The sequence below is a fragment of the Pelobates fuscus genome, chromosome 7, assembly GCF_036172605.1.
Source record: "Pelobates fuscus isolate aPelFus1 chromosome 7, aPelFus1.pri, whole genome shotgun sequence".
In the NCBI taxonomy this organism is placed as follows: domain Eukaryota; kingdom Metazoa; phylum Chordata; class Amphibia; order Anura; family Pelobatidae; genus Pelobates; species Pelobates fuscus.
The window spans coordinates 1,110,870-1,137,042 of record NC_086323.1 but is presented as its reverse complement, the minus strand read 5'-3'; the positions used below and the strand labels follow the sequence as shown (position 1 = coordinate 1,137,042).

General features: G+C 46.4%; 1 protein-coding gene across 4 annotated transcripts in view; it reads left to right on the top strand.

Moving 5' to 3' along the window:
- DDAH1 (dimethylarginine dimethylaminohydrolase 1) overlaps window positions 1–23,865 on the top strand; it is a 171,941-nt gene extending 148,076 nt beyond the window's left edge. Inside the window, exons 2-7 of one of the 4 annotated variants that reach the window (XR_010084069.1) lie at window positions 17,439–17,538; window positions 17,779–17,852; window positions 18,146–18,265; window positions 22,478–22,621; window positions 22,886–23,079; window positions 23,632–23,865. Coding sequence is in view for 3 of the 4 variants with exons in the window: in XM_063427619.1 (XP_063283689.1) it covers window positions 17,439–17,538; window positions 17,779–17,852; window positions 18,146–18,265; window positions 22,478–22,621; window positions 22,886–23,002 (555 nt within the window). In the remaining variant the exon portion in view is untranslated. Of the gene's footprint in view, window positions 1–17,438; window positions 17,539–17,778; window positions 17,853–18,145; window positions 18,266–22,477; window positions 22,622–22,885; window positions 23,162–23,631 lie in introns of those variants that run through there. The other 3 variants (XM_063427619.1, XM_063427620.1, XM_063427621.1) reach the window with 3 other exon arrangements.
- Window positions 23,866–26,173: the final 2,308 nt, after the last annotated feature.

The following is a 26,173-nucleotide window of genomic DNA, read 5'->3' as shown; positions in this document are numbered from 1 at the left end:
ATGTAGGCTGTGTGTGATGGGAGCACTGTGCGATGTAGGCTGTGTGTGATGGGAGCACTGTGGGATGTAGGCTGTGTGTGATGGGAGCACTGTGGGATGTAGGCTGTGTGTGATGGGAGCACTGTGCGATGTAGGCTGTGTGTGATGGGAGCACTGTGCGATGTAGGCTGTGTGTGATGGGAGCACTGCGATGTAGGCTGTGTGATGGAAGCTCTGTGGGATGTAGGCTGTGTGTGATGGGAGCTCTGTGGGATGTAGGCTGTGTGTGATGGGAGCGCTGTGTGTGATGGGAGCACTGTGGGATGTAGGCTGTGTGTGATGGGAGCACTGTGCGATGTAGGCTGTGTGTGATGGTAGCACTGTGCGATGTAGGCTGTGTGTGATGGTAGCACTGTGCGATGTAGGCTGTGTGTGATGGGAGCACTGTGCGATGTAGGCTGTGTGTGATGGGAGTACTGTGGGATGTAGGCTGTGTGTCATGGGAGTACTGTGGGATGTAGGCTGTGTGTCATGGGAGTACTGTGCGATGTAGGCTGTGTGTGATGGGAGCACTGTGCGATGTAGGCTGTGTGTGATGGGAGCACTGTGCGATGTACGCTGTGTGTCATGGGAGTACTGTGGGATGTAGGCTGTGTGTGATGGGAGCACTGTGGGATGTAGGCTGTGTGTGATGGGAGCACTGTGCGATGTAGGCTGTGTGTGATGGGAGCACTGTGGGATGTAGGCTGTGTGTGATGGTAGCACTGTGCGATGTAGGCTGTGTGTGATGGTAGCACTGTGGGATGTAGGCTGTGTGTGATGGGAGCACTGTGGGATGTAGGCTGTGTGTGATGGGAGCACTGTGGGATGTAGGCTGTGTGTGATGGGAGCTCTGTGCGATGTAGGCTGTGTGTGATGGGAGCTCTGTGCGATGTAGGCTGTTTGTGATGGGAGCTGTGTGTGATGGGAGCACTGTACGATGTAGGCTGTGTGATGGGAGCACTGTGGGATGTAGGCTGTGTGATGGGAGCTCTGTGGGATGTAGGCTGTGTGTGATGGGAGCTCTGTGGGATGTAGGCTGTGTGTGATGGGACCTCTGTGGGATGTAGGCTGTGTGTGATGGGAGCTCTGTGGGATGTAGGCTGTTTGTGATGGGAGCACTGTGCGATGTAGGCTGTGTGTCATGGGAGCACTGTGGGATGTAGGCTGTGTGTGATGGGAGCACTGTGCGATGTAGGCTGTGTGTCATGGGAGCACTGTGGGATGTAGGCTGTGTGTGATGGGAGCACTGTGCGATGTAGGCTGTGTGTGATGGGAGCACTGTGCGATGTAGGCTGGGTGTGATGGGAGCAATTTGAGATGTAGGCTGTGTGTGAGATGGGAGCACTGTGCGATGTAGGCTGTGTGTGATGGGAGTACTGTGGGATGTAGGCTGTGTGTGATGGGAGCACTGTGCGATGTAGGCTGTGTGTGATGGGAGCACTGTGCGATGTAGGCTGTGTGTGATGGGAGCACAGTGGGGTGTAGGCTGTGTGTGATGGGAGCACTGTGCGATGTAGGCTGTGTGTGATGGGAGCACTGTGCGATGTAGGCTGTGTGTGATGGGAGCACTGTGGGATGTAGGCTGTGTGTGATGGGAGCACTGTGGGATGTAGGCTGTGTGTGATGGGAGCACTGTGGGATGTAGGCTGTGTGTGATGGGAGCACTGTGGGATGTAGGCTGTGTGTGATGGGAGCACTGTGGGATGTAGGCTGTGTGTGATGGGAGCACTGTGGGATGTAGGCTGTGTGTGATGGGAGCACTGTGTGATGTAGGCTGTGTGTGATGGGAGCACTGTGGGATGTAGGCTGTGTGTGATGGGAGCACTGTGCGATGTAGGCTGTGTGTGATGGGAGCACTGTGGGATGTAGGCTGTGTGTGATGGGAGCTCTGTGGGATGTAGGCTGTGTGTGATGGGAGCTCTGTGGGATGTAGGCTGTGTGTGATGGGAACACTGTGGGATGTAGGCTGTGTGTGATGGGAGCACTGTGCGATGTAGGCTGTGTGTGATGGGAGCACTGTGCGATGTAGGCTGGGTGTGATGGGAGCAATGTGAGATGTAGGCTGTGTGTGAGATGGGAGCACTGTGCGATGTAGGCTGTGTGTGATGGGAGTACTGTGGGATGTAGGCTGTGTGTGATGGGAGCACTGTGCGATGTAGGCTGTGTGTGATGGGAGCACAGTGGGGTGTAGGCTGTGTGTGATGGGAGCACAGTGGGGTGTAGGCTGTGTGTGATGGGAGCACTGTGCGATGTAGGCTGTGTGTGATGGGAGCACTGTGGGATGTAGGCTGTGTGTGATGGGAGCACTGTGGGATGTAGGCTGTGTGTGATGGGAGCACTGTGGGATGTAGGCTGTGTGTGATGGGAGCACTGTGGGATGTAGGCTGTGTGTGATGGGAGCACTGTGGGATGTAGGCTGTGTGTGATGGGAGCACTGTGGGATGTAGGCTGTGTGTGATGGGAGCACTGTGGGATGTAGGCTGTGTGTGATGGGAGCACTGTGGGATGTAGGCTGTGTGTGATGGGAGCACTGTGGGATGTAGGCTGTGTGTGATGGGAGCACTGCGGGATGTAGGCTGTGTGTGATGGTAGCACTGTGCGATGTAGGCTGTGTGTGATGGGAGCACTGTGCGATGTAGGCTGTGTGTGATGGTAGCACTGTGCGATGTAGGCTGTGTGTGATGGGAGCACTGTGCGATGTAGGCTGTGTGTGATGGGAGCACTGTGCGATGTAGGCTGTGTGTGATGGGAGCACTGTGGGATGTAGGCTGTGTGTGATGGGAGCACTGTGCGATGTAGGCTGTGTGTGATGGGAGCACTGTGGGATGTAGGCTGTGTGTGATGGGAGCACTGTGGGATGTAGGCTGTGTGTGATAGGAGCACTGTGGGATGTAGGCTGTGTGTGATAGGAGCACTGTGGGATGTAGGCTATGTGTGATGGGAGCACTGTGGGATGTAGGCTGTGTGTGATAGGAGCACTGTGGGATGTAGGCTATGTGTGATGGGAGCACTGTGGGATGTAGGCTGTGTGTGATGGGAGCACTGTGGGATGTAGGCTGTGTGTGATGGGAGCACTGTGGGATGTAGGCTGTGTGTGATGGGAGCACTGTGGGATGTAGGCTGTGTGTGATGGGAGCACTGTGCGATGTAGGCTGTGTGATGGGAGCACTGTGGGATGTAGGCTGTGTGATGGAAGCTCTGTGGGATGTAGGCTGTGTGTGATGGGAGCTCTGTGCGATGTAGGCTGTGTGTGATGGGAGCACTGTGGGATGTAGGCTGTGTGTGATGGGAGCACTGTGCGATGTAGGCTGTGTGTGATGGGAGCACTGTGCGATGTAGGCTGTGTGATGGGAGCACTGTGCGATGTAGGCTGTGTGTGATGGGAGCACTGTGCGATGTAGGCTGTGTGTGATGGGAGCACTGTGCGATGTAGGCTGTGTGTGATGGGAGCACTGTGCGATGTAGGCTGTGTGTGATGGGAGCACTGTGCGATGTAGGCTGTGTGTGATGGGAGCACTGTGGGATGTAGGCTGTGTGTGATGGGAGCACTGTGCGATGTAGGCTGTGTGTGATGGGAGCACTGTGGGATGTAGGCTGTGTGTGATGGGAGCACTGTGGGATGTAGGCTGTGTGTGATAGGAGCACTGTGGGATGTAGGCTGTGTGTGATAGGAGCACTGTGGGATGTAGGCTATGTGTGATGGGAGCACTGTGGGATGTAGGCTGTGTGTGATAGGAGCACTGTGGGATGTAGGCTATGTGTGATGGGAGCACTGTGGGATGTAGGCTGTGTGTGATGGGAGCACTGTGGGATGTAGGCTGTGTGTGATGGGAGCACTGTGGGATGTAGGCTGTGTGATGGGAGCACTGTGGGATGTAGGCTGTGTGATGGAAGCTCTGTGGGATGTAGGCTGTGTGTGATGGGAGCTCTGTGCGATGTAGGCTGTGTGTGATGGGAGCACTGTGGGATGTAGGCTGTGTGTGATGGGAGCACTGTGGGATGTAGGCTGTGTGTGATGGGAGCACTGTGCGATGTAGGCTGTGTGTGATGGGAGCACTGTGGGATGTAGGCTGTGTGTCATGGGAGTACTGTGGGATGTAGGCTGTGTGTCATGGGAGTACTGTGGGATGTAGGCTGTGTGTCATGGGAGTACTGTGGGATGTAGGCTGTGTGTCATGGGAGTACTGTGGGATGTAGGCTGTGTGTCATGGGAGTACTGTGGGATGTAGGCTGTGTGTGATGGGAGCACTGTGCGATGTAGGCTGTGTGTGATGGGAGCACTGTGCGATGTAGGCTGTGTGTGATTGTAGCACTGTGCGATGTAGGCTGTGTGTGATGGGAGCACTGCGATGTAGGCTGTGTGTGATGGTAGCACTGTGCGATGTAGGCTGTGTGTGATGGGAGCACTGTGCGATGTAGGCTGTGTGTGATGGGAGCACTGTGGGATGTAGGCTGGGTGTGATGGGAGCACTGTGCGATGTAGGCTGTGTGTGATGTAGGCTGTGTGTGATGGGAGCACTGTGGGATGTAGGCTGTGTGTGATGGGAGCACTGTGGGATGTAGGCTGTGTGTGATGGGAGCTCTGTGCGATGTAGGCTGTGTGGGATGTAGGCTGTGTGCGATGGGAGCACTGTGGGATGTAGGCTGTGTGCGATGGGAGCACTGTGGGATGTAGGCTGTGTGTGATGGGAGCACTTTTGGATGTAGGCTGTGTGTGATGGGAGCACTGTGGGATGTAGGCTGTGTGATGGGAGCACTGTGGGATGTAGGCTGTGTGTGATGGGAGCACTGTGCGATGTAGGCTGTGTGTGATGGGAGCACTGTGCGATGTAGGCTGTGTGTGATGGGAGCACTGCGATGTAGGCTGTGTGTGATGGTAGCACTGTGCGATGTAGGCTGTGTGTGATGGGAGTACTGTGGGATGTAGGCTGTGTGTCATGGGAGTACTGTGGGATGTAGGCTGTGTGTCATGGGAGTACTGTGGGATGTAGGCTGTGTGTGATGGGAGCACTGTTAGATGTAGGCTGTGTGTGATGGGAGCACTGTGCGATGTAGGCTGTGTGTGATGGGAGCACTGTGCGATGTAGGCTGTGTGTGATGGGAGCACTGTGGGATGTAGGCTGTGTGTGATGGGAGCACTGTGGGATGTAGGCTGTGTGTGATGGGAGCTCTGTGCGATGTAGGCTGTGTGTGATGGGGGCACTGTGGGATGTAGGCTGTGTGTGATGGGAGCACTGTGGGATGTAGGCTGTGTGTGATGGGAGCACAGTGTGATCTAAGCTGTGTGTGATGGGAGCACTGTGGGATGTAGGCTGTGTGTGATGGGAGCACTGTGGGATGTAGGCTGTGTGTGATGGGAGCTCTGTGGGATGTAGGCTGTGTGTGATGGGAGCTCTGTGGGATGTAGGCTGTGTGTGATGGGAGCACTGTGCGATGTAGGCTGTGTGTGATGGGAGCACTGTGGGATGTAGGCTGTGTGTGATGGGAGCACTGTGGGATGTAGGCTGTGTGTGATGGGAGCACTGTGCGATGTAGGCTGTGTGTGATGGAAGCACTGTGCGATGTAGGCTGTGTGTGATGGGAGCACTGCGATGTAGGCTGTGTGATGGAAGCTCTGTGGGATGTAGGCTGTGTGTGATGGGAGCTCTGTGGGATGTAGGCTGTGTGTGATGGGAGCACTGTGGGATGTAGGCTGTGTGTGATGGGAGCACTGTGGGATGTAGGCTGTGTGTGATGGGAGCACTGTGCGATGTAGGCTGTGTGTGATGGTAGCACTGTGCGATGTAGGCTGTGTGTGATGGTAGCACTGTGCGATGTAGGCTGTGTGTGATGGGAGCACTGTGGGATGTAGGCTGTGTGTCATGGGAGTACTGTGGGATGTAGGCTGTGTGTCATGGGAGTACTGTGGGATGTAGGCTGTGTGTCATGGGAGTACTGTGGGATGTAGGCTGTGTGTGATGGGAGCACTGTGCGATGTAGGCTGTGTGTGATGGGAGCACTGTGCGATGTACGCTGTGTGTCATGGGAGTACTGTGGGATGTAGGCAGTGTGTGATGGGAGCACTGTGGGATGTAGGCTGTGTGTGATGGGAGCACTGTGCGATGTAGGCTGTGTGTGATGGGAGCACTGTGGGATGTAGGCTGTGTGTGATGGTAGCACTGTGCGATGTAGGCTGTGTGTGATGGTAGCACTGTGGGATGTAGGCTGTGTGTGATGGGAGCACTGTGGGATGTAGGCTGTGTGTGATGGGAGCACTGTGGGATGTAGGCTGTGTGTGATGGGAGCACTGTGCGATGTAGGCTGTGTGTGATGGGAGCTCTGTGCGATGTAGGCTGTGTGTGATGGGAGCTCTGTGCGATGTAGGCTGTTTGTGATGGGAGCTGTGTGTGATGGGAGCACTGTGCGATGTAGGCTGTGTGATGGGAGCACTGTGGGATGTAGGCTGTGTGATGGGAGCTCTGTGGGATGTAGGCTGTGTGTGATGGGAGCTCTGTGGGATGTAGGCTGTGTGTGATGGGACCTCTGTGGGATGTAGGCTGTGTGTGATGGGAGCTCTGTGGGATGTAGGCTGTGTGTGATGGGAGCACTGTGCGATGTAGGCTGTGTGTCATGGGAGCACTGTGGGATGTAGGCTGTGTGTGATGGGAGCACTGTGCGATGTAGGCTGTGTGTGATGGGAGCACTGTGCGATGTAGGCTGGGTGTGATGGGAGCAATGTGAGATGTAGGCTGTGTGTGAGATGGGAGCACTGTGCGATGTAGGCTGTGTGTGATGGGAGTACTGTGGGATGTAGGCTGTGTGTGATGGGAGCACTGTGCGATGTAGGCTGTGTGTGATGGGAGCACAGTGGGGTGTAGGCTGTGTGTGATGGGAGCACTGTGCGATGTAGGCTGTGTGTGATGGGAGCACTGTGGGATGTAGGCTGTGTGTGATGGGAGCACTGTGGTATGTAGGCTGTGTGTGATGGGAGCACTGTGGGATGTAGGCTGTGTGTGATGGGAGCACTGTGGGATGTAGGCTGTGTGTGATGGGAGCACTGTGGGATGTAGGCTGTGTGTGATGGGAGCACTGTGGGATGTAGGCTGTGTGTGATGGGAGCACTGTGGGATGTAGGCTGTGTGTGATGGGAGCACTGTGCGATGTAGGCTGTGTGTGATGGGAGCACTGTGGGATGTAGGCTGTGTGTGATGGGAGCTCTGTGGGATGTAGGCTGTGTGTGATGGGAGCTCTGTGGGATGTAGGCTGTGTGTGATGGGAACACTGTGGGATGTAGGCTGTGTGTGATGGGAGCACTGTGCGATGTAGGCTGTGTGTGATGGGAGCACTGTGCGATGTAGGCTGGGTGTGATGGGAGCAATGTGAGATGTAGGCTGTGTGTGAGATGGGAGCACTGTGCGATGTAGGCTGGGTGTGATGGGAGTACTGTGGGATGTAGGCTGTGTGTGATGGGAGCACTGTGCGATGTAGGCTGTGTGTGATGGGAGCACAGTGGGGTGTAGGCTGTGTGTGATGGGAGCACTGTGCGATGTAGGCTGTGTGTGATGGGAGCACTGTGGGATGTAGGCTGTGTGTGATGGGAGCACTGTGGGATGTAGGCTGTGTGTGATGGGAGCACTGTGGGATGTAGGCTGTGTGTGATGGGAGCACTGTGGGATGTAGGCTGTGTGTGATGGGAGCACTGTGGGATGTAGGCTGTGTGTGATGGGAGCACTGTGGGATGTAGGCTGTGTGTGATGGGAGCACTGTGGGATGTAGGCTGTGTGTGATGGGAGCACTGTGGGATGTAGGCTGTGTGTGATGGGAGCACTGTGGGATGTAGGCTGTGTGTGATGGGAGCACTGTGGGATGTAGGCTGTGTGTGATGGGAGCACTGTGGGATGTAGGCTGTGTGTGATGGGAGCACTGTGGGATGTAGGCTGTGTGTGATGGGAGCACTGCGCGATGTAGGCTGGGTGTGATGGGAGCACTGTGCGATGTAGGCTGTGTGTGATGGTAGCACTGTGCGATGTAGGCTGTGTGTGATGGGAGCACTGTGCGATGTAGGCTGTGTGTGATGGGAGCACTGTGCGATGTAGGCTGTGTGTGATGGGAGCACTGTGGGATGTAGGCTGTGTGTGATGGGAGCACTGTGCGATGTAGGCTGTGTGTGATGGGAGCACTGTGGGATGTAGGCTGTGTGTGATGGGAGCACTGTGGGATGTAGGCTGTGTGTGATAGGAGCACTGTGGGATGTAGGCTGTGTGTGATGGGAGCACTGTGGGATGTAGGCTGTGTGTGATGTGAGCACTGTGGGATGTAGGCTGTGTGTGATGGGAGCACTGTGGGATGTAGGCTGTGTGTGATGGGAGCACTGTGGGATGTAGGCTGTGTGTGATGGGAGCACTGTGCGATGTAGGCTGTGTGATGGGAGCACTGTGGGATGTAGGCTGTGTGATGGAAGCTCTGTGGGATGTAGGCTGTGTGTGATGGGAGCTCTGTGCGATGTAGGCTGTGTGTGATGGGAGCACTGTGGGATGTAGGCTGTGTGTGATGGGAGCACTGTGCGATGTAGGCTGTGTGTGATGGGAGCACTGTGCGATGTAGGCTGTGTGATGGGAGCACTGTGCGATGTAGGCTGTGTGTGATGGGAGCACTGTGCGATGTAGGCTGTGTGTGATGGGAGCACTGTGCGATGTAGGCTGTGTGTGATGGGAGCACTGTGCGATGTAGGCTGTGTGTGATGGGAGCACTGTGCGATGTAGGCTGTGTGTGATGGGAGCAATGTGCGATGTAGGCTGTGTGTGATGGGAGCTCTGTGCGATGTAGGCTGTGTGTGATGGGAGCTCTGTGCGATGTAGGCTGTGTGGGATGTAGGCTGTGTGCGATGGGAGCACTGTGGGATGTAGGCTGTGTGTGATGGGAGCACTGTGGGATGTAGGCTGTGTGGGATGGGAGCACTTTTGGATGTAGGCTGTGTGTGATGGGAGCACTGTGGGATGTAGGCTGTGTGATGGGAGCACTGTGGGATGTAGGCTGTGTGTGATGGGAGCACTGTGCGATGTAGGCTGTGTGTGATGGGAGCACTGTGCGATGTAGGCTGTGTGTGATGGGAGCACTGCGATGTAGGCTGTGTGTGATGGTAGCACTGTGCGATGTAGGCTGTGTGTGATGGGAGTACTGTGGGATGTAGGCTGTGTGTCATGGGAGTACTGTGGGATGTAGGCTGTGTGTCATGGGAGTACTGTGGGATGTAGGCTGTGTGTCATGGGAGTACTGTGGGATGTAGGCTGTGTGTCATGGGAGCACTGTGCGATGTAGGCTGTGTGTGATGGGAGCACTGTGCGATGTAGGCTGTGTGTGATGGGAGCACTGTGCGATGTAGGCTGTGTGTGATGGGAGCACTGTGGGATGTAGGCTGTGTGTGATGGGAGTACTGTGCGATGTAGGCTGTGTGTGATGGGAGCACTGTGGGATGTAGGCTGTTTGTGATGGGAGCTCTGTGGGATGTAGGCTGTGTGTGATGGGAGTACTGTGCGATGTAGGCTGTGTGTGATGGGAGCACTGTGGGATGTAGGCTGTGTGTGATGGGAGCACTGTGGGATGTAAGCTGTGTGTGATGGGAGCACTGCGGGATGTAGGCTGTGTGTGATGGGAGCACTGTGCGATGTAGGCTGTGTGTGATGGGAGCACTGTGCGATGTAGGCTGTGTGTGATGGGAGCACTGTGCGATGTAGGCTGTGTGTGATGGGAGCACTGTGCGATGTAGGCTGTGTGTGATGGGAGCACTGTGCGATGTAGGCTGTGTGTGATGGGAGCACTGTGCGATGTAGGCTGTGTGTGATGGGAGCACTGTGCGATGTAGGCTGTGTGATGGGAGCACTGTGGGATGTAGGCTGTGTGTGATGGGAGCAAGTTATATAATATATGCATTGTAGGTTGTGTAATGGGAGTTGGCTGTCTGACACCCCTTGACCTAAACACTTGCTGCTTATATAATCTAAATAATAATATTGGACTCTCCTTCAAATCCTCGTTCTCTTGCCATCGGTAAATTGCACTTGGCATTTGTGAAAACCTTTCTTTCATAGAGTAACCCTGTGTTGCTGTTTATTCACAGTGATGGTCTGTGAGGAGAGGGCAAGCATTAAGGAAATCCTGGTTGCATTGGTCACTTGTCTGTTCAGCGCTGGTTGCTGACAATTGTCCATCAGTTCCACTTTTGTCCTTCCTGGATGAGGATCTTTCAATGTGACCCTCCCCATGTTGGCGCTAATCACGCGGTGCCTTTCTCAGACACAGTGTTACTATGACATTTGTCTTTGTGCCATTTAGGTCAGGCCTTTGTCTTGTGTTTTGATGGAACGGCTGAGCTTCCTTTAACCAAATCTTTTAGACATTTCCACGCAGCTTGCTGTTTAAAATGCGCGCCATGAATGTGCGGCCTGCTTTATTAGCAGTTTAATGGCATTGCTACTTCTATTGAGCTGCAATAATGAACTTGGCTGAGGTTCCCTTCCCTTTCTAGTTCCCATAACATGTGGAATGATCAGAATGTGACAGTCAAGCCTTCAACAAGCTTCATGAATTTTAAATAGTTTTCAGTGGAAAACAGGAGCCGTGGCATGTGGTCAGCGCCGAGCACGCTCTGCAGGGATCTCGCATCCTGCGATAACATGCTCTTGGCTGGCTGACTGTGTCAATTCAGTAGTAATTGCTTCTCCGTGTAATGTGTAACAATCATTTTGTCATTGCAAATCGGTAAGCTACTTTCTCAGCGAGTTTGTACGTGTCATTGCCGTTCCGAATTAGGAATGCAATGTTACAGAAATTCTTACTTCGTCCAGCCATTAAATAAATAAATCTCTACTGGTTCTGGCACACTGAAACCTGAAAGCTACACATGGCTGCTCTGAGCTTAGTGATCTCTAAAGGGCAATTCTTGAACAATCCCATCTTACAAAACTGGAAAACGGTTCAGCAGTGACAAAGAGGGGATAAAATAAAGGCTATCTCATCAGGTTTTTGCCATATTTCAAAAAGTCCAATTGCAAGTAGGAAAGAACAAAGCAGTCCAGTCCAAGCATATATTCCATTAAAACCCACAGGATAAAACAAGCCATTGGGCAGTCAAATATTTTATTTGGAGCAAATATTATTAGCTCAGCGCACAAACCTCTCCTATCTCTGCCATCTGCATAAACTACAGTATTTAGACTCAATATACAAGGAAAACCCAATAAATAATGCCACTTCAGCTCCTTTATGGCAGAGAATTGAGTAGTGAAACTGCAGGAACGTGGTCTATACACCAAAACCACTACATGCACATAAGCTTCCAAACAGCCCAGTCAGGGAGTGTGAGGAAATGAATGGACTCTAGCATTTTATTGTTACCATTACATTAGCTGTTCAGAGATTGATACAGATTGCTATAGCAGTTGTAAATATTTATATATATATTGTTTTTTTGTTTTTTTTTTATAGAAATATGATTTAAAGCGGCACTATCACTGCCTGGGTGACCTTGCCGCTGGGGGACTGGCGGCTAGGTAAAGGTGAGATATAGGTTTGGGTTTGCAGGCACATCCATCTTGATCCAACTCTGACATCACTGCTGTACTCTCGCGCCTCTGTACAGCCAATTCCCTGCAGCCTTCACTAGCTGAGTCTGAGAAAGTCAGGCGGAGGAGAAAGTAGTCCCTACTGTGTCTGTATTTCTCTTGCTTGGGTTCGAATTCAGTGAATTTCCTACACAGTCAGATTAGTTTTCCATAAAGATTCTATTAGTGCCGCTTTAACTGTCTTTAAGGTATGTGGACATTATACTTAAATTACATTCTGTTACCATTTTCAGTAAGCTGTGCCAGACAGGGGCTTTACACGTTACGTTACGGTATTTGACCATTTTTTGGGACATCTGCCATAAGTCAGAAAAATAAAATGTCTGCTTCTATACGAACATTTCAGACCTGTGTGAAATACTGCAAGATAAAGGGCACTGTATACTTTTTAACGCTTTTCATTTCCCGAAAGTTCTATGAAGGGTGATCACATAGAAATAGCAATGATGTAAATTGACTTTTTTACGTTTGTCTAAAAAGCAATCTGTACACAAATTGGATATGTGCCGGCTCTGCATCCCTTGACTGGAATGAATGCTATGCTAATCATTTTCAAACAAAGTGTTTGGTAGGGAAGGGGTTAATGGGGAAATGTCCCTTTGTCTTTATTAGGGTTGGAGGTCGGAGGACAATATTGGGGTTATCATTGGTTAAAAATGTGCTTTACACTTCTTACATGCCCGCATATACGTACAGAAATTCTTGTTTTCTGATGCCCTCAATAAAAGGATATGTAAGATTTACTGCGGTGTTTTGACAAAGTACAATTTATATGTCACATACAGCCCTAGGACAGACACTAGACTTGGACAAGCAGGTCTGACATTCTCAAGGTGCGACTAACGTCATTGGTGGCACATAACGCGGCTGCTTCAGGCTGGGTTTCAGGAAGTTATTAATAATAATATGCTGTGGAATTTGCTGTCTAATGAAGCTGTTTGCTTTGGCTGATTAAGTGAATGCCTGTATTTTCATCAACAAGGAGAATTATACTGGGTTGTGGCACAATATATATAATAAAAGAGACACGACTGAATTGTGTCTCCTATTGGGAACAGTGAAGATTTTCATTGATGTCTACGACTGGGACTTTAAAAATTCTATTAGTTTACATTAATGTTGTACCTGAGGTTTGTTTGAAAGGTTAATCCTATGTATCGCTGGACTCCAGTACAGACCATGTGTAAATCTCAATCATTATTTTACCTTTTATCAGATGTTTCCATGACATTCCTGCTGCGATGACTGATCTATAAATGGTTATCGTGGACTGCCCTTCACCGTTGACAAACTAAAAGCCAAAAAGATCTCCCCATACAGGTGGGCAGGGCATAAAGGAGGCAACGCTAGTGTAGAAACTTGTGGCTTGGCACACCTACTGGGCACGTTAGACTGACTAACCACTTTTTTGGATGGCCACCAATACGGAAGTCCGTTCAGGTGACACGGCTGTAGCTCTCTCTGCGTCCTAAAGCGCATCTGATGCGCACACGCTGTACTGCCTGAGGGCGGTTCCCTGGACACCAGAGAACAAAGTTTGTACAGGACCCTAAAATGAGGGCTATCCCAATGGCATTGGGACTGTTGGAAAGCTAAGTTTTGGATATTTAATTTTTTTTTATATATATATTTTATTTTTAATTCAACATATAAAAAAAAAGATTTACAATTACATTGAGAGTCACCGCTTACATGATACTAAATATCACATACAATAACTAATATTATACATATTTATACAATAAATAATCCGACTCGTTCTGCTTATTGAACAGATATGTGATCCCTCAAACTTGACATAAACAACATAATACCATATGCTACTATTCAGACTAGAACCTTACATAGTCACCTCTTTCTTGAATCCAAATATAATGTACAAAAATCTATATTATTCATCTCTATATATTGCATAAACCTACTCTTTCTGCTTTTTAAACAGATAAGTGACAATTCAAACTTAACATTAGCAGCATTGTACCATGTACTACAAAACATCACATAATGCGTTGCTCAATCCTCCTTGGGGGTTACAGTGCACCCTCGGTTATATTACTCCCCGTTAGATGTTAATGATATGATGAAATAAACAGAAAAAGAGACTGCCTCGTTCAGGGCAGTTAAATAGCTAAACTCTCCATTCTTTTTTCCCAACACTTGCTAGTGTCCCTGATTTTTGTTGTCTGGTACCCTAAGGCCTCCATTGTTAGTTGGTAGCGGACTTGTGAATACAGTTGGGCCTGCACAAAGTTTTCTGAACTCTTCCAACTCCTTGCTATTATTATTTTTACTGCCGCCACAAAATGCACATATATAAATCTGTCTTTAAAATTAAATGATTGTAAATTGAGGTGAAACAGGCCATTATATGGACCTCTGGGAATACCTCTCTCTGTCATATACTCTAATACCTCAAAGGCCATATACCACAACCTTTTCACTTTTCCACACTCCCACCACGTATGCACAAAGGTCCCATCCATTTTTTTGCATCTCCAACAGATTGAGGGGCTGGAGGTGTACATTTTAGCCATTCTTGTGGGGACCAGGTACCATCGATTCATCAATTTAAAAAGTACCTCCAGAATACTCAAACAATGAATAAATTTTACCAGTTTGTATTAACACTTGGTCCCATTCTGTCTTAGAGATCTTGATGTTAAGCTCTTTCTCCCACTTCTGAACGTTTACATTAATGGATGGTGCTCCAATTTTTAAAAGTGCACTTCTTGCTTTGGAAGCTATTTGAGCCACTTTTCCATTTTTTTTTTTTTCTTTTTTTTTTTTTTCACGTGCAAAGAGTGACAAACAGGCTTGAAACGCCACGATAGCTGTATCAAGCACAACATAAACAATTAACATATGACAGTTACATGGCTATAGTAAGTCAGCACATTTTTATATTTAAGTGAGAATATAAACGTAGATATTCACTAGCTGCGGTCGTGAATTAGAGGATAAGTTAGCGTAGGACTAGAGTGTGGACTTATCTTGCTATTGTGTCTTGTCGAAGCTTAGTGTTACTGCGGGACATGAAAGTAGAGTTCTCTCAATGGCCCTGTTTCTGTCGGGCAGATATGTGGTTGTGGGTATGACTGCTGCATCGGGACACCGTTCCCTCAGGCTTTAAAAATGAAGTATAGCCTGTGTCAATATAATGTGTCTAAAATAAAAATAATAACGATAGAAAATAAAATATAAGGAAACCACTTTTGCACTGAAAACTATTGTGCTTTTAGAGTTCCTCAGTGTATGCCCTCGGGGCAAGTCTTTGGGCCTGGAGACCCGTGAAGAACGAGAAGCGGTCTTATTAGCCATCAAAGTCCCGTCAGGTTGCGGCTGCTGTGCCTTTCTGTGATTCAAGCCGTCGGGGGACAAATGGTAGAGTCGTTGCTGGGTCCCTGATCCCGGGTGTAGCGGGTATGGTGAGTTGTCCCGTCACTGGTATGGAGTCCTGTCTGAGGCCCAGTGTGGGAAGTAGGTCTCTCACGCCCTGCATATCTTGGATAGTGTACCGGGAGTCTCCGTGTGAGAGTTGTAATGCGCGCGAGCCCCTCCACTTGTACGCGATGTTCTGCGTGCGGAGGAGTGCCGTGTAGGGCTGGAGGGAACGGCGCCAGGCCATTGTGGACCGTGAGAGGTCTGAGTAAAATGAGGGCGACTGATTCTAGGGAGGGAGAACGGTTTCGTGTTGCGCTCAGCACTGCTGTTTTATCTCTACTGTTCGGAAGCCGTACCAGTAGGTCCCTAGGTTGTGTGGTAGGGGCTGTGGTAGGCCTTGGGAGTCGGAACATCGGAACATCCCTTCTGGGGTTATCTGCTTAGCCTGTTTGGTTGTAAGTAGGGTCGTGAGTAGCCGTCTTATGAAATGAGGTAATTCTTCCACCGGTATCTCCTCCGCGATCCCTCGGATCTTAATGTTTTGGCTGTGCCTCTGGTCCTCCAGGACTGCAAATTGGTGCTCAAATTTAAGATTCTGGTGTTGCAGATCAGTAACCAGTTGCTGTAGTTGCTTGGTGTGCGTGCTGGTGTGCAAGGATCCCTGCGGCCAGTCAGGCTCTGCAGGTCAGTGCATATTTTCGCCATATCCGCCTGGATAGCGTGTTGAACCCTATGGTGACCGGGGGTGAGTCGGGTCGCGGGGGAGTGGAGAGATGGGTCTTTGGTGCGGGTGGGGGCTCTACCTCCGTTCCAGTTGTAAAATCATCGGACATGTCGGAGCTGTCGTCGTTGAGGACCGCCATGTTTGGGCTCCCCGCAATCCGGGCCTGTCTCCAGAGATCTCCGATGCTAGGGTTTTGCCGTGGCCTGTCCGGTTTGGACTTTTTAGTTTTTCGCCCCATCTCGTCTGCCACAGCCAGCACTGCTATTTGGTGGTCGTTGTGCAGAGTTTGGACGCTGGAAATATGGTGTAAATGGCTGTTTTGTGCGGAGCTCAGACAGCATGCGGCCATTCAGCTCCGTGGCTTAGCTCCGCCCCCACTTTTCCATTTTTTAATAGTGCGACCAATTTTTCTAAACCCTCTGTGGGTCGAGCTAGCAAATATTGCTTGATAAAACCCCTAATCCTTAGATAATTAAACCACTCCTTCTGAGGTAAAGAAAATTCTTGTGTTAACGCCTCAAAAGGCTTGATCCTATCCTCTACGATTATCTGGTTAATATAATTAATGCATTTTCCTGTCCATGAATTCATATCTATATCCCTCATCCTTGTCTTTATAACTGTGAAGTTAAAGTTTCCTAGTATTTTATTACCAATACCGCTGCTATTTCTCAGCCTGTCCCATTCTGACAAGATTGATTTCAAACAATTATTTAAAGAGCACGCTTTCTTAACTCTCTTTTGTCCCTTTTGGTCACCAAGATCAATTGGTACAGGTTTTCCGCTTCGGACATCTCCATTTCTAATTGATACCACACCTCTTCCTCAGAACTTAAGAGTTGCGTCTTATAAATATGGAACACCATATTGGCGAGATAGGCGATATTCACGTTTGGAAAATTTATACCCCCATTCCTACTCTTTTGCATCAATAATTTTTTGTTAACTCTTGGTCTTTTTCCCTTCCATATGAAGTTGACTATATCACGCTGTATCATATCCAGCCATGGTTGGGGGATTCATAGTGGGATCATGCGAAAGAGGTAGGACCATTTGTGGAGTAGATACGAATTGACCAGATTAATTCTTCCCCACCATGATAGTTCGATCTGACTCCATTTTTTATTTTTATTTTTTTAAATTCTTTATTTTACGATTGACAGAATTGACAGGTACATAAATGTTGCACAAAAGGTATTGTGTGGGCTTATGCAAAAGCCAAAGTGCGAACAGATCTGACTCCATTTTTTTTTTTAAAGAATCATGAGTTGATCTAAAAATTCGTTTGCATAGTGTCTGCCGAGTCATCAGTGATTATTATTCCCAAATGTGATAGTTGGTTTTTAGCCCAGTTAAAATTATGTTGTTCCTTTATACCGAGTCTACTGGCCCTTGAGATGTTAATAGCTAGGAAGGTTGATTTATTTAAATGTATTTTATAGTTTGAAATTGAACTGTAACTATTCACTTCTTCTATTAAGGTGTCCAATAATTCGACAGGGTCGGTTAGGGTCAGAATCAGGTCATCGGCATACAATTAAGTTTTGTATATTTTTAATGTATTATCTGTAAAATAAACTTTAGAGGGGAGGAGGCACTTCCAGTATCTAATAGAGTTGGGTGATCCATCAGTTTAATTATCAGGAGACTAAATCAAGACATTCCTGGCAGGATGGAGAGTGTGTTTCTAACAGCAGGCATTTTCTGTCCAGGTTGAAGCCGTGAAAAAGGCTCTTCAAGACCTTCAGCTAAATGTTGTTGAGATGACTGATGAAAATGCAACCCTGGATGGGGGCGACGTGCTGTTTACAGGTACCTACACTGTGCTTTCTTTATTCTCCTTGTTATTGGTCAGTAAATCCATTGAAAACCACGAGATCCGCAGAGTTCTGTTTATTTGACACGTCCTGCTCTATATTAACCAATGTCCATGGTATAGGCACTTCCTTTACTACAAATACTGCAATATGTAAAATCGCTACAGCTATAGTCTCTTGTTATTGGCGGAAGCCCCGAAATGTCTCATTTTTTTTTTATTGTTGCTTTTTCCAGGAAAGGAGTTCTTTGTGGGTTTGTCGAAAAGGACCAATCAGAGAGGGGCAGAGATTCTAGCAGATACCTTCAAGGTTAGTCTGTCCAACTTTAAAATAGTAACAAACTTAGCATATTTTTTCAAATTTGTAATGTGATTGGAATGAATCAGATCCTCATTGAGTTACACCTGCAATATACCGGTACACATGGTATCACGCTATGTGGCACAGCAAGGTGTGTGCGGTGCATATTAATTGCCCAAATGCCCCCATCCTGCCTTATTGCCACTGTGCAACTGGTCAGCTAGAAGAGATTACCATTGCCCATTCCTCTTTTAATTACCAATTAACGGTATTAATCAATTTTTTATTTTTTTTTTGCGTAGGATTACGCTGTGTCCACAGTTCCTGTGTGTGACACACTTCATTTGAAGAGTTTCTGTAGCATGGCCGGACCAAACCTCATTGTGATTGGCTCCAGTGAAGGGGCTCAGAAAGCCTTGAAGGTAACTATTTCATTGCCAGAGTGCAGTTTCTGTGGGTTAATGCATTGTGTTTTCTTGGACAGGAGAACAAGTTTTCTCTAAGGTTCTGCATCAATTAGTTTCCCAAGTTAAATTTTATGATGACATCTGTAATCGTTGCCAGGATGTATGTTTAATGAGGAAGCTTTAATTTGGCAGATTGACAGAATCAGAATGTGTTCTGGCTTCGAACACTTGTTTGTTGTCAGTCTGCTAGAACACACTCTTGACGAGCAGTTAAAACCGCGCAATGAAGCAAAGCATATGGTCAGAGTAAATACATCCACGGTTATCGATCTTTAAATACTGCAAGCTTCACACCCAAAATACTTTATTTTCCAACCTCATAATAGTTTTAGATCGTTATAGGACAGTTTGACAACTTAGCTAGGAATTAGGATATACAGTAAGTACATTGGAATGTTATTTCGAGCTAGAGAAGTGCGGGCGGATGATAGCAAGAGGGAAGATGATCAGGACAGAAGGAGTTGAAGTTCCAGAAGGCCAAATAGAAGATGTATAGAACAGCTACAAGTACCTGGGGGTGCCACAAACACATGGCAACCATGAGGAAGAACCAAGGAGGGTAGCAAAATCCAAGTACCTTCAAAGAGTCAGACAGGTCCTGAAGTCCCAGCTCAATGGCAAGAACAAGATCCAAGCCATCAACCCATATGCCCTACCGGTCATCAGGTACCCAGCTGGAACAATAACCTGGCCAAGAGAAGAACTGGTCAACATGGATGTCAAGACCATGAAAATACTCACTATGAATGGAGGATTCCACCGAAATCCAGCACCCAGAGACTGTACACATACCGGAAGGAAGGAGGTCGGGGCCTGATGAGTGTCAAGGCCACAGTCCTGGATGAAACCCAGAGAATGTCTGAGACTTCCACAGTTTGAGGATGCAGAAAAAGAGGAGGTTCCTTGGCAAGACAAACCTCTACATGGGGTGTACCACCGGCAGATAGTGGATGTGGCTGACATGACAAAATCCTACCAGTGATTGGAAAAGGCAGGACTGAAAGACAGCACTGAGGCTAATCCTAGCAGCACAGGAGCAGGCACTCAGCACCAGATCAATAGAAGCTGGAGTCTACCACGCCAGGCAAGACCCAAGGTGCAGACTGTGCAAAAAGACCTCTGAGACAGTACAGCACCTAGTAGCCGGATGCAAGATGTAAGCAGGAACAGCATGCACGGAGAGAGACAAAACCATGTTGCTGGGATTGTGTACCGAAACATCTGCACAGAATATAGATTGGACTTGCCTAAGTCCAGATGGGAGATACCACCAAGGGTAGTTGAGGGTAGTTGAGAATGACAGGGCTAAGATCCTGTGGGACTTCAAGATCCAGACAGACAAGCAAGTGCTGGCCAACTAACCCGACATCGTGGTGGTAGACAAGGAACGAAAGACTGTAGTCATGTTGGATGTGGCAATAACATCAGGAAGAAGGAACATGAGAAGGTGGACAAATACCAAGGACTGAAAGAAGAGCTAGAAAGGATGTGGAAAGTGAAGGCAGTAGTAGTCCCATTTGTGATAGGAGCACTCGGGGCTGTGACTCCCAATTTGGGGGAGTGGCTTCAACAGATTCCAGGTGGGACATCTGAGATCACTGTCCAGAAGAGTGCAGTTCTAGGAACAGCAAAGATACTGCGCAGAACCCTCAAAACTCCCAGGCCTCTGGTAGAGGACCTTAGAATGAGGAATAAACATGCCACCCAGGAGGGGTGAGAAAATCAGTTTTAATATATATATATATAATTTAACATGTTGGTACTTTAAGGGAAAATGCAAGTATACTCACATGTACAACTGAGCTTCCTGACAGGCAATCTCATTGGTACACACAAGTTCTTCGCTGTGCAATGGGTGGGGGTGGGAGGGGGACAGGGACTGTAGTGTGCGCAGAGGTGCTGCAATCTGGGGGATAGTAGCTGTGGTGTGGACAAAGGGCTGTGGTGTGGGCAGAGGGGATGCAGTGTGGTGCGGTGGTGATAAGGGGAAAGTAAAAAGGCTTACCTTGGTCCAGGGAGAGGGGAAATCCTGATCTCTTGTGGCCCGGCGGGATATTCCATTTGCCTGCCCCCTTATCGGGTGCAGAATGCCTCTTCCGAATGGCACCTGCAAGGTTTTCCAAATGTTGCTCTGGTAACCCCAACAATGCTCTGGGGTTAGCAGAGCAACCAAAACATATTGACTGTGGCAGGTTCTCTGGATTCCTCCTACCTGGCTGTGCAGAGATCCCTTGCTGTCCACTGTCTGCTCATGGCCATCTCCGCTATTACTTCTCAGAGGGTAGGGGGGAAACTTGCCCTGGTTCCCCCCCGGATCCACCCTTGAACTAGCTATATGGAGCACAGTTCTAAATTGGGAGTTGAGGTCACAAATAGGTGATACTTGTTCAGTAAACCGGCTCACATGCTCACTTACTCATACTTTCTGGAGCTAAATGGCTACTCGTTGTAAATGTATTGTCTAGGTCGAAATCACATTCACAAAATGGAACTGACCTTAAGGTATATCTATTATTTTTAATTGTAACTATTTACAACTGATCCAATACTTTGTAACTATTTACTATAAATCCAATACTTTGTAACTATTTACAACTGATCCAATACTTTGAAACTATTTACAACTGATCCAATACTTTGTAACTATTTACAACTGATCCAATACTTTGTAACTATTTACAACTGATCCAATACTTTGTAACTATTTACAACTGATCCAATACTTTGTAACTATTTACAACTGATCCAATACTTTGTAACTATTTACAACTGATCCAATACTTTGTAACTATTTACAACTGATCCAATACTTTGTAACTATTTACAACTGATCCAATACTTTGTAACTATTTACAATAAATCTAATACTTTGTAACTATTTACAACTGATCCAATACTTTGTAACTATTTACAACTGATCCAATACTTTGTAACTATTTACAACTGATCCAATACTTTGTAACTATTTACAACTGATCCAATACTTTGTAACTATTTACAACTGATCCAATACTTTGTAACTATTTACAACTGATCCAATACTTTGTAACTATTTACAACTGATCCAATACTTTGTAACTATTTACAACTGATCCAATACTTTGTAACTATTTACAAAAGATCCAATACTTTGTAACTATTTACAACTGATCCAATACTTTGTAACTATTTACAACTGATCCAATACTTTGTAACTATTTACAAAAGATCCAATACTTTGTAACTATTTACAACTGATCCAATACTTTGTAACTATTTACAACTGATCCAATACTTTGTAACTATTTACAACTGATCCAATACTTTGTAACTATTTACAACTGATCCAATACTTTGTAACTATTTACAACTGATCCAATACTTTGTAACTATTTACTATAGATCCAATACTTTGTAACTATTTACAATAGATCTAATACTTTGTAACTATTCACAAAGAGGATTGCAGACAGGGTCCCAGTGCAGCTGACACAGCGTTGTATGTAACATTTCTAGTGATAGAGTGATATCGTACTGCATGGGTAAACCGAAATATGGTTAATTGCCATTCTACCCACTCTGGAAATCACAAGGAACATCAAACCCCTCCATATCGGCTACTGTGCTTCCTGTTCCAATGGAAATGTGGCTACAAACTGGTCCTAAGGGTAACAAAAATAAAATATGCAAGGGAAGCAAGATTTAAAATAAAAATTGCCTACCTGTGTTTATGAAACATGAATTTATATTTATACAGGAAATACTTTTTATTCAAGTGGTACTAAAAAAGACTGGCCGCTAGATGGAGGCAAAGCTTAGAAATGGCAAAAACCACTTCTGAAGTTCTAAACCTGAAAACCGCACAACTGGGTGAATAAAGGTCACAAAGTAATACCTCACTTATTCTGATGTCGCGTCTCGGCCATTTCACATAAAGTGCTAGCTATTTTGTTAGTTTAGTTTCTATTACACTCTTGTGTAGGATAGAGTGACATGTTAAAATTATTTTTATATGCAGTAGCAAGGTAAATTGCAGCTAAGAACAGAGGGACTACTATTTACAGAAAGCCATTAACAAAAATAAAGTATATTTTTCACCCAGACCAATGTCGTATTGTATTTAGATTCCTACATGAGGCAGAAGAAATATGCGGTTTCTGATTGTGTTAAAATGTTTGGTTTTTGTAGACCATGCAGCAGATGAGTGATCACCGGTATGATAAACTGACCGTCCCAGATGACGCGGCTGCAAACTGCATTTATTTAAACATACCAAGTAAAGGACATGTCCTTCTTCACCGCGCCCCTGAGGAGTTCCCAGAGAGTGTCAAGGTATCTCTCCAAAACCACCGATAATCCGTATAGTCACTACCTAAACCTTGAAACACGTCTGACAACTGGAACACCTGACCCAACAATGGGAAGTAGCAGCATGACATAATCTCACTTCCATAGTTTTATTGTGGGGAAATATTTAGCGAGATTTTCATTAAAGCGATTCGCCCAATGGATTACAGGGAATTTGATTTGGATGAACCAAAACATATGGACCGTAATTAACCACAAGATAACTTAATTTTTCATTTTATTTTCAAGGTTTTCGAAAAACTGAAGGACCACATGTTGATTCCCGTGGCAAATAGCGAATTGGCGAAAGTGGATGGCGCGCTGACCTGCTGCTCCCTACTCATTAACAAACCAAGCAATGAGTGAGGTGCCAAAGTCTGGCTGCCCAGAAAGAATTCAATGTTCATTTAGCTGACAATCCACCTCGTATGCACTTAGTTTAAAGGAACACTCTAGTCACCTAAATTACTTTAGCTAAATAAAGCAGTTTTAGTGTATAGATCATTCCCCTGCAATTTCACTGCTCAATTCACAGTCATTTAGGAGTTAAATCACTTTGTTTCTGTTTATGCAGCCCTAGCCACACATCCCCTGGCTATGATTGACAGAGCCTGCATGAAAAAAAACAACTGGTTTCACTTTCAAACAGATGTAATTTACCTTAAATAATTGTATCTCAATCTCTAAATTGAACTTTAATCACATACAGGAGGCTCTTGCAGGGTCTAGCAAGCTATTAACATAGCAGGGGATAAGAAAATCTTAATTAAACAGAACTTGCAATAAAGAAAGCCAAAATAGGGCTCTCTTTACAGGAAGTGTTTATGGAAGGCTGTGCAAGTCACATGCAGGGAGGTGTGACTAGGGTTCATAAACAAAGGGATTTAACTCCTAAATGGCAGAGGATTGAGCAGTGAGGCTGCAGGGGCATGTTCTATACACCAAAACGGCTTCATTAAGCTAAAGTTGTTCAGATGACTATAGTGTCCCTTTAACTGATATCTTCCTGTTTTGTAAAGGATTTGTGGAAACTGCCCTAATTTTCTTATTCTCAATGAGCTGTGTTCACAGATATTCTTCAATAATCCAACAGCACTTTACATGTCATTGTTCCGTTAACTCACTTGGCTCAGATAATCTATCCTATGTCTAAGCTGTACGTTTATCGCATAAAATACATAAATGAACAAGTAGCTGATGGTTGAATTAAATGAACAGAATGAAAGAAATGTATGACAAATCGTGTGTCCTTTTAAAAGATTTAAAACATCAATTCTAAAATATTGGTGCAAACATTATAAGGGATCTTCTATACACTATAAACCCAACAGAAAGACGTTCATTCACTCTCTCTGAAAACTGTATATTACAGAGGTATCAGGGGAACGGAGCCTCTAAGAAGGGTCCCACAAGGGGCCCAGGGGAGGCAGATCAAAACTAGAAAGAAACTGTATGGTTTATTGAATCTAAGGTAATGCTAAAAAGCTCAGTGCACAATAGTGGGCTAGTCTGGTAATATCTCGGCAGGGGTACCACTTTATCTTCTCTCTTAGACCAATCCCTATGTAAACCACATCCCCTAACTGGAATAAATGGTAAGTCACAATAGGTAGAGATATAGGTACTAAAAACAATAGAAAAAATATACTAATGGACAAACTCCCCCACCACCAACCAAAAAAGGCGGAAAGAAAACACAAACGCCAATACCCCCAGAAAAATGAAAAGGTGTATGTCACAAAATAGAACTCTCAAATGCCCCTAGTGTACCTCAGCACCATAGTATTACAATTAGTGCTTACCAAAACCACTGGCCCTAAAATTCTAATCTGATTTACAGAAGTGCAAAAAAGAAAAAAAGTGCTACCCATGGGTAAAAATAGTGGGAAGCAAAAGCCCGAGTATGAGCACACCGTCATCGGGGGAAAATAAATGGAGACCAGAGCCTTGCTCCTAATATGGCCACATTGGTAATTAGCCAATGTGAATGGCACACATTTTCACACAAGTGGCAACCAACCGTGATTTTGGCACCAAACATAAGGTCGGCACTCCAATCCAACTGGCTCTCACCGGGCTATAGGGGGTGAATGGAGCTTCTCACTGGGTTATTAGCGGAAATAGATCAAACCTTTCGCCAGTTTATCGGGGATCAAGCTTTTCACTGTGTTATTGCACAAATAAAGCTTTTCGCTGTTTTATCGGGGGTTAGGGGAGTCTAAACTTTTCTCCAGGTTATCAATAGTGGGGTGAAGCTTTTCCCGCATTTATTTGGGGGGGGGGGGGGTGTCAATATTTTCAGAGTTTATCGGGGGTGGGTGTCCAAGCCTTGCCTGGTTCATCGGGGGATCAATATTTTTGCTGGGTTATCAGGGAGGATCAAGCTTTTCGCTGGATTATGCGTTGAGCAAATATAATGTGTGACAATAGGTGCATGTAAGTCCGCACGCATTGATAATCCACAGAAAAATTATCTATACGAAAAGAGTGCACATTTATTGATAAAGTATGCATATCAAAAAGTCATGGTATCATGCTGTCACTGCACCCCTCATAAGTGCTAAAGGTAGTACAGGCATATCACATCAAAAGATTGTAGTAGATGACACTCATTTTCCAGCAAAAGAAAAAAAGAAAATGTTTGGAAAATCTCAATTTGCTGTACTACCTGCAACTGTCACACAGGGGAGAGACAATCCAGAAGACTATCTCCCAAAAAAGTGTGAAATTCCGGGACGCGTTTCACACCTTCCTTTCTCAACAAGGGCTTACAAAGAAAATTCTGGATTTGATTGAGCAAATACAACATCTCATCAGAGTTATTGCCATGAGATTAAATCGTCTTTCTGGTACCTCAATGTATACCCTGCCTGGTCATTATAATTAAAGAGCCTTTTCTGTCCATTGCAAAATAATAGCACTATGTTAAGGGTCGGCACTGTATCCCAAACTGTCACCTTCTCTTATAGTACTATCTGTGTGTAACATATACATTCTCATTGCTCTGTTAGTACTATCTGTGTGTAACTTATACATTCTCATTGCTCTGTTAGTACAATCTGTGTGTAACATATACATTCTCATTGCTCTGTTATTACTATCTGTGTGTAACATATACATTCTCGTTGCTCTCTTAGTACTATCTGTGTGTGTAACATACATTCTCATTGCTCTGTTAGTACTATCTGTGTGTAACATATACATTCTCATTGCTCTGTTAGTACGGCCTGTATGTAACATATACATTCTCATTGCTCTGTTAGTACTATCTGTGTGTAACATATACATTCTCATTGCTCTGTTAGTACTATCTGTGTGTAACATATACATTCTCATTGCTCTGTTAGTACAATCTGTGTGTAACATATACATTCTCATTGCTCTGTTAGTACGGCCTGTATGTAACATATACATTCTCGTTGCTCTGTTAGTACTATCTGTGTGTGTAACATACATTCTCATTGCTCTGTTAGTACTATCTGTGTGTAACATATACATTCTCATTGCTCTGTTACTATCTGTGTGTAACATATACAT